The 8,898-nt window shown below is 44.0% G+C and overlaps 1 protein-coding gene across 1 annotated transcript; it reads right to left on the bottom strand.

Annotated features, from left to right (window-relative positions):
* Nucleotides 1-674: 674 nt before the first annotated feature.
* LOC310839280 (uncharacterized protein C17orf67) lies at nucleotides 675-5,814 on the bottom strand. Its single transcript, XM_083727881.1, has 4 exons — nucleotides 5,675-5,814; nucleotides 4,371-4,471; nucleotides 1,305-1,425; nucleotides 675-1,186 (listed from the first exon to the last, which is right to left on the bottom strand). The coding sequence occupies exons 1-3, from the start codon at nucleotides 5,721-5,723 to the stop codon at nucleotides 1,309-1,311; spliced, it is 267 nt and encodes an 88-aa protein (XP_083584007.1). The 5' UTR covers nucleotides 5,724-5,814; the 3' UTR covers nucleotides 675-1,186; nucleotides 1,305-1,308.
* Nucleotides 5,815-8,898: the final 3,084 nt, after the last annotated feature.

Consider the following 8,898-nt stretch of genomic DNA (forward strand, 5'->3'; position numbering starts at 1 on the left):
ATGGGAGAAGGATGAAGCCCAGTTCCATGCATAAAATCAGAACTGTAGAGTTGGAAAAGACCCTGAGGATCATCTAGTCCAATAGCTGTCTCATATGGGGATCAAACTTGCAACCTTGGGATTATCAGCACCAGACGCTCTAACCAACTGAGCAATCCAGGAATGCTCAGTTCAAAGGAACTTGCTCCCAAGTCAATGGGCAAAGCATTGCAGTTCAAGAAAACTATGCCGGGGGAAAGGAAATCCTTGGCATAGCTGTCAACTTTCAGATTTGGAAATAAGGGAACAGCAGCCTCGACAATGGGACGCAGATGGCGCTGTGGGTTAAAGCCTCAGCGCCTAGGACTTGCCGATCGAAAGGTCGGCGGTTCGAATCCCTGCGGCGGGGTGCGCTCCCGCTGCTCGGTCCCAGCGCCTGCCAACCTAGCAGTTCGAAAGCACCTCTGGGTGCAAGTAGATAAATAGGGACCGCTTACCAGCGGGAAGGTAAACGGCGTTTCCGTGTGCGGCTCTGGCTCGCCAGAGCAGTGATGTCACGCTGGCCACGTGACCCGGAAGTGTCTCCGGACAGCGCTGGCCCCTGGCCTCTTGAGTGAGATGGGCGCACAACCCCAGAGTCTGTCAAGACTGGCCCGTATGGACAGGGGTACCTTTACCTTTACCTTTAGCCTCGACAATAAGGGATCAGCAGCCTCAGGGACAGTCTACGGGATATCTTAACAATCCGGGATAGCAGCGGGAAGCAGCGGAAAACAGTGCTGGAATAAGGGAATTCCCAGCAAAAAAGGGGAAGGTTGACAGCTATGGTCCTTGGTCGCTAAGGTTGTTGACTTAAAAACAGATGCACAGATGCTGACATAAACCACTTCAGGTGGCTGCATTTTGAAGAACAAGAATAGCAACAGAATTCTTAGGGATGTCTAAGGAACCTATCACTTTCTAAACTAGAAATCATGATTCCATGTTTCAGAGAGAGACAGAGGCCTGGGAGATTGCACAAATGTATACCTGTGCTTTTTCATCAAAATGAAGCGCTTATCGTCGTTACCAAGAAAGCTCAGCTAAGTAGCAGATTAGTCTCCAAAAACACCCAAGCCTTGGATGTTCTACTGGCATAGACAGTACTAGGTGAATCTTGTCTCATTTAACATTGACGGTTTCTTTTTCCCCCACACAGAAGGATGATCTGGGAAGAAATATTGGGAAATGTTATCACAACACCGCATTGCAAAATGAGGTTTCTGCCCTGAAAGAAATAGTTAAAAATGAAAAGAAGGCTTGCTGTCATTCAGAAAGGAACTGACCCTTTTACACCGGATGAACTATATTCCTGTTGCAATGAGGGAGGCAGTGTGGATTCAGCCAGTGCTCAAAGAATTGTTCTTCAGATCTCTGTTCCAGTTGCTGGAGGTAAAGCAGGTATTCCTGTTAAAGGAAAGTATTTTTTAAAGCCACTCAGAGATGGGCCACTGAGTCTGTTGGTTAGATGTACTGAACCACCTTAGAGTGACTGTTGCTTTACCCATAGTATATGTTAACAGCAAACTCATTGACCCAGTTTGCACCTAATGCTAAGCCAAACTATGGTTTAGCACGAATGAGTTAACATGCAGGTTCCCGGAGAGATCACAGCTGCTCTGGTCTTCCTTTTGCCCTGCTGCTACTATGTACAGTGGTACCTCGGGTTAAGAACTTAATTCGTTCCGGAGGTCTGTTCTTAACCTGAAACTCTTCTTAACCTCAAGCACCACTTTAGCTAATGGGGCCTCCTGCTGCTGCCGCGCCGCTACCAAGCGATTTCTGTTCCCATCCTGAAGCAAAGTTCTTAACCTGAGGTACTATTTCTGGGTTAGGGGAGTCTGTAACCTGAAGCGTCTGTAACCTAAAGCGTCTGTAACCCAAGATACCACTGTAATAAGCCATGGCTTACTGCTGTGTCTGAACTCAGGCTTGTGGTTTATCTCACTTCAGGCAAACAACAAGCTGTAGGTTTGTTCTATGACTTATCTCTCACCATTCATGTGTAGTGAGACAAACACTAAGCCAAACCAAACCATAGCTTAGCTCACAATAGAGCAGTAGAACTGGAGGAGGAGCAAAACAGCCCCAATCTACACATTTGCACATTTCTGGTACCACCCTTATGAGAAAAACCCCACCCTCCCACTATATATAAGGGTCTGGTGACTTCTGTTTCAGTGTATCTGAAGAAGTGTTCATGCACACGAAAGCTTATACCCAGAACAAACTTAGTTGGTCTCTAAGGTGCTACTGGACAATTATTTAATTTATTTCGACTGCGTCAGCACGTCAACACGGCTACCTACCTGAATCTGTTTTATTAAACTCAATTTTATTAAAGGTTTTCAACGTATAATACAATAAAAACCAAAGTAAGCTGCTATCTAAAGAGAACAAAATAATAAAAAATTAAAAAAGAGAGTAAAGACAAAGAAGAAAGAAGAGAAACACTCACACGCAAACAAAATTTTATATTCTGTCAACCTTCTATCTTAATCTTCCGTTCACAAACAGTGATCCACATCTTCCCAGCTCCCACCTGGGACAGCTCCCATCTTTCTTAGCATCACATCCTGAAAAAACAACTCTATTCTTCTCTCTACTATCAATTTTCTCTCTGTATGTATCTCCATATCATAGTTATAAGTAGTATGATTTAATGTTAATTTTAAAAAACTATCAAAAATTGAATAATAAGAAATAAACAAAGAAGAAAGCATCTAGACCTAATCAGGTTTGTTTGTTTTTAAGTATCAGTAAATAAATACAGCACATTTTAAAACACTGTGCAGAGACACCTAGATCTCCATTAAGGCAGAGGTCACCTGCATGATCGCCCCCCCCCCATGCCTGCTTTGCATTTAAGGCAGTGTTCTCTGGTACAAACGGGACGTGGGTGGCACTGTGGGTTAAACGGCAGAACCTAGGACTTGCCAATCAGAAGGTCAGCAGTTCGAATCCCCGTGACAGGGTGAGCTCCTGTTGCTCGGTTCCAGCTCCTGCCAACCTAGCAGTTCGAAAGAATGTCAAAGTGCAAGTAGATAAATAGGTACCACTCCAGCGGGAAGGTAAATGGCATTTCCGTGTGCTGCTCTGGTTCGCCAGAAGCGGCTTAGTCATGCTGGCCACATGACCCGGAAGCTGTACGCCGGCTCCCTCGGCCAATAAAGCGAGATGAGCACCGCAACCCCAGAGTCGGCCACGACTGGATCTAATGGTCAGGGGTCCCTTTTCCTTTTCGTTTACCTTTACCTCTCTGGTACAAGTTGCTTGGCTTGCGGACAAATCAGAGACAACATGAAAAAAGAACATGATGGTGTAATGCGGCCTTGTTTCATAACAGTTTGTAGCGAATGCTATAAGACCAAAGTCCCTCCTGTGTGTGAATGGTAGTTGAAGGTCTGTAAAGATGAATAAATGACAAGCATATGGAATATATGAGACTAAAAGGGTAGACGACTGGGGCGTGGGGGAATCCTGGTCTCTTTTATTAAGTTCCTAAAAATGGCGCTGTGGGTAAAACCTCAGCGCCTAGGGCTTGCCGATCGAAAGGTCGGCGGTTCGAATCCCTGTGGCGGGGTGCGCTCCCGTCGTTCGGTCCCAGCGCCTGCCAACCTAGCAGTTCGAAAGCATCCCTGGGTGCAAGTAGATAAATAGGGACCGCTTACTAGCGGGAAGGTAAACGGCGTTTCCGTGTGCGGCTCTGGCTCTGGCTCTGGCCAGAGCAGCGATGTCACGCTGGCCACGTGACCCGGAAGTGTCTCCGGACAGCGCTGGCCCCTGGCCTCTTGAGTGAGATGGGCGCACCAACCCCAGAGTCTGGCAAGACTGGCCCGTACGGGCAGGGGTACCTTTACCTTTAAAAATGATCAGTAATGTAAATATAGAATTACAGGCTTAATATTATAGTGGGTCGTTGTTGTTTTAAAAAAAATGAGGATTTGTCGTGCATACTCTTCTATCCTTCACTTTGTACATTAATGCACACAATAATTTAAAGCATTGCTTGATTGGTGCCCCTTCCTGCAGATGAAATACAGCTTTCTTAACTAAAAACTGAGCCATTTTGTTAGAATGGAGTAGCAGGTGTGTACAGTTATTGATTCTCAGACCTGGGGAGTAATGGCAAGAAGTCGCACAGATAGAACACAGAGGTACATTCAATCATGCCGTTGTAGAAATGATCCGCTTGAGTTTATTTTGGCAAAAAAAAATGTTCAAAAGCTTAACAATAGAAGCTTTGTGCTGATTTTAATGGTTTGCTTAGAATCTGTCACATTTAAAGATAAGCCAGCAAAAACAAACAACCCAAAAGCATCTGTTTTACTTAAGTGAAATATTAAAATCACCCTCATTGGTTCATCAGGGAAGCCAGCTTTTCTTGGTCTGTCTTCGCGACGGGTTCTCAAAAGCTGCTTGGCTTGTTTTTCTGGTAGTATTGGCGAGGCATCTTTTTAAAAAAGCAAAATGGACAAGAATAGTTAAGTTTTCAGGTACACGATAAAATGTTTGGAAGGCTTATATTATAGATGTGTGTGTGTGTGTATCTTTCTCTCTCTCTCTCTCTCTCTCTCTCACACACACACACATATATATATATATTACAATACACAAAGTGTTCTTTCATTACAGTGCCTTCTCAGGAGGATATTACATTCCAGGAGGCATGAGTGGAATCTGAAACCATTTTTAATAATAAACTAGGGCTTGTTTATAAGTTGGATAGGTTAAAGTAAACAAAACCTACATAGAACCACATCTCTTCACAAAATTAGGAAAGTATAACTGCACCGTCTACTTGTGATCAGATTTACTCTTTTTCCATTAGGTACAATCCACTGGGGTGTGTGTGTGGGTGTGGGTGTGTGTGCAAGCCCCATTGAAATGAATGGAAGGTGTGCTCTGAACAGCTCTCATTCATTTCAACACAGTTTCTGCAGGAGAACATCCTGGTTAATATTGCACTTCATCATCTAAAGGGCTGCTATGCAAGATAAAGGCATTTATTTGATTGATTGATTGATTGATTGATTGGTCTGAGAGCCTTATCTAGGCAAAGAAACAGCATGGATCACTGAGCAAGAGCTGCAGTAAAATACTGGCAATTAAAAAAACACCAGGTTTACAACTTTAAAGGACCCTGTGCAACGTTTTGTGGAAGCTAAGTGCGCTGAATTCAAAGGCAATCGCTCCCAGGTAAGGATGCATAGGACTGTAGCAGCACAGTGAGATCTTAAGCATATTTACCCAGAACAAGTACATAAACCCTAGTAGGAAGTGTGTTCAAGAGAACAGCAGCTAGCAGTTTGTTTACTGATCTGTGACTCTAATATCCACAGGATGGATCTCTTTCAGACTGCAATCCTAAGAACACTTGCTGGGAAAATAAGCTCCGTTGAATTCAGCGGGGCTTACTGCTAAGTAAACATGCGCAGGAATAGGGCTGATATTGATCTCTATAGATTATCTTCCACACTAGCCTGGTTGTCAAGCTGTCAAAATTAAAAGGCTGCAGTGTAACACCACAGTAGGAAGTTCAGCCAGAATCGTGGAGAAAATTTCAGTAGCAAAATACAACAAGTCAGTCTGCTGTCTAGAGCTCCCGACAGAATAGTACATCTTCCCTTCCACCCCCATTGCTAATAATACCTACCTACAAAAATGGTTAGAAGGGTCAAAACAATAACAAAAGCTGTCTTCATTTTGATTCTGCTGCTTCTTGGTCTGCTCCTCCAAAATGAATTACCCCGACGGAGGTATTAGCCTACTTGAGGCGGCTACGTCAGTCACAGATGTTTGTTTATTCTTTGACTACTATGACTTAAGAGTATGTGTTTGAGGACATCTGGTCCTGGGTTTTGAATATGGCTATTGTGAGCTTTTGACATTCTTGGGGAGGTGCTAATCTATTCCTTGGTAAAAGAAACAGTCAAGCCTTCTTTGCAGTGTTTCAACGCTTTTTAAAAACAAAACAAGACATGGAGAGGAGCACGGAAAAGGCAGAAGTAAACAAGGAGGAGGGCATCCGAAAGGTGCTATGGGCCAAGATGAATTTGCCTGAAGTGTTTGTGTGTGTGTTTATATAGAAGGAAGCTAGCTCAGGCTGTTACCGGAAAAATCCGAGGCCTCCCTTGGATAAAATCAAGACACCAGCCAGAGCAATTTGGAGCAAATCAGCAGCCTGTAGTCTTGGTCTTTATTGAAGAAAGACTGTCGCGACAGGACTCCGACCGCTCACAAGGTGAAGCAAAATGGAAGCCCAGAACAAAAGAAGACCCCAACTTTTATTAGCTCCTAATCCCCTAAGTTACACCCCTAGAAATACATCATATTTACATCATGACTACATTAAAAAACAGGAGGAGTCAGGGGAGGGGTCGCACAGGTAATCCGAGTATCCTGACACCCGGCCGGAGCCCCTTCTCTTCCTCTCATGAGTCATTTTCAGAAAACAAATGGAAAGGCGCAGTTTCCTGCCCCCTGAGGGTTATCCGGTCACGGTCCCTTTGTCATAGTCTGTGTTGAATACACTAGTGTATGCAGTTCGTTGTGTCCTTGATAGTCTTCTGTCTGAGCCCATCAAGATGACTATCAAGGTTGCCATGTAAACTGGGAAGGGCCGCAGAGTACGTGCCTGCTCGGTCAAGGGATTATGGCTGTTAGTCCTTGTAATATGAAGCAGAATAAAACTGGTCTGGTGAAAATCCGATATATGGCTGATTCATGGTGAATTTATGAAGAATACTGTCCTTGAAGTTCAAAGCACTTTCGCCTTTCTGGAAGCGGTTTGCAACATTTTGATTAAATCAGTCATGGTCAATTGGACTTGGAAACTTTGTATTTGAGAACTGTCAAAGATAGAGAAGCGGGCGCCTGCTGCCTGCAGTACCTGTGTGGCCGCCACAAGGGGCGCTGTTCGGTAACACTGATTGGCTGAAACAGCAGCCGATTGACCCCGAGTTCAGACAGTTGGTCTACCCATAATAAGGATAGGGCGAGGTAGAGTGTTACGGTCCACTAAGGGAAAATATATGAAAATAAAGGGGTTCCGTGCGGAGCTGTCAAGCTAGCGCTTCCTTATTTACGGAAGGCTTTTAGGGGTTGCCCCTCTAGAAGGGACATCTCCAGGCTCGGGGAGGTGGGAGGTCCGTGTGTGTATGTGGTGCTTGTGCATTACGTTGTAATGAAGGGGAGGGTCTCCTGCTACAAGGCAAACACAATGTCTACACCAGATTCATTATTATCAATTGTTTCCAAAGAAGAAGAGTTAGACCATGGGTAGGCAAACTAAGGCCCGGGGGTTAGATCCAGCCCAATCGCCTTCTAAATCCAGCCCGTGGATGGTCCAGGAATCAGTGTGTTTTTACATGAGTAGAATGTGTCCTTTTATTTAAAATGCATCTCTGGGTTATTCGTGGGGCCTGTCTGGTGTTTTTACATGAGTAGAATGTGTGCTTTTATTTAAAATGCATCTCTGGGTTATTTGTGGTGCATAGGAATTCGTTCACACCCCCCCAAAAAAAAAATATAGTCTGACCCCCCCACAAGGTCTGAGGGACAGTGGATCGGCCCCCTGCTGAAAAAGTTTGCTGACCCCTGAGTTAGACTCTGAAACAGGCTCCCCACAAAGATGTATCTTGTACCTTCACTTTGGCACCTGAAACCTGTGTTTTCATGACTCATCCTATTCCCATGGCTGCAATTTGTTTTAACTTTTTTTAGTACTGAATTTTAATAATAACAATAACAATGATTTATTTATTTATTCATACATACATACATACATACATACATACATACCCTGTCCATCTGGCTGAGTTAAACTGTTGTAACCTGTCATAGGACCTGTTGGTATAGGGGTGGTTATAAAATTAACACCCAGGGCTCGCTACTGGAAATTCCTAAACCATGCTAAGTTCTCCTTTCTCCCCATTATATTCAGTTCAACTTACTCCTTGCCCTAATGTCATTAAAGTGTGGCTCTTTCCTCACCCAACAGGCATGGGGGGGGAGGGGAGGATGTGTATGAAAAACAAACATTGCGCCAATTAGCAATGGACCATATTGAAATAAAAATTCATTTTTGTCATCATCTTCTGAAGTTGATGCGGGAAGATGGCTGTGATGGTTTTAGATCCAGAGTCCATATCATGCAGGAAACCTTATTATGGGCCTTGAAGGGCTGGCGGAGGGGAGACAGAGTGGGGAAACTGCATTCTATTGGCTCGCTTCTGGTGGTGTTTCAAGACAACACCATCCTAATGAACTTACCAAGATCCACTTTTGTTCCATGTGCAGTCTAGGGCTGCCAGCTTCTGAACCTGGAATCTGTAGCTGCAGCAGCAATTTGATTTGAAAAATGAACTGGCAATTGCCTTTGGCTCTATGCCATTTAAAGTATTACCCATTCACTTCTGCATTATCAAACCTCTGTTAAAGGCTCAGGAAGAAGCTGGGCTGTGATTCTTTTTATTTAGCCAGTTGGAAACACAACTTATACCATGCAGTTGGGCAAATGGGTTTAGGCATCAGCCTTTGAATGAGGCTTCTCAAGCTCAGCATACAAACAGCACATCTCAGACAAGTATTCCATTTCTTCCTCATCTTCTTTCAATTTAGCTCCCTCTAGTAGGATTGCAATCTGCCAATCCATTTTCTCTGTAATAAATCCCTCTACATTATATCTGAGGTTAGTTCTGTTCAGTAAACCAACTTAAATTAACATGCATGACTAACTGAAATCCGTTAATTTCAGTGGGACTACCTTGGGTAGGTCTTCGTTGGGTACAACTCTAAGACTTTAATCCTGCAACAAATGGATTGTGGTTGTGATATAATTAGGGAGGGAAAACCCCTCCTGATAGCACTGTTGATATT

Source organism: Podarcis gaigeae, assembly GCF_964106915.1.
Source record: "Podarcis gaigeae genome assembly, chromosome: 2".
Taxonomy (NCBI): domain Eukaryota; kingdom Metazoa; phylum Chordata; class Lepidosauria; order Squamata; family Lacertidae; genus Podarcis; species Podarcis gaigeae.

What these genes read in the sequence shown, in the direction of transcription:
- LOC310839280 (XM_083727881.1), bottom strand. Translation starts at nt 5,723, where the DNA reads ATGAAGACAGCTTTTGTTATTGTTTTGACCCTTCTAACCATTTTTGTA. An exon ending in CCTTCTAACCATTTTTGTAG is followed by an intron (nt 4,472 to 5,674) that starts GTAGGTATTATT and finishes TTTTTTAAAAAG; the next exon opens with ATGCCTCGCCAATACTACCA. An exon ending in TCCCTGATGAACCAATGAGG is followed by an intron (nt 1,426 to 4,370) that starts GTGATTTTAATA and finishes TTCCTTTAACAG; the next exon opens with GAATACCTGCTTTACCTCCA.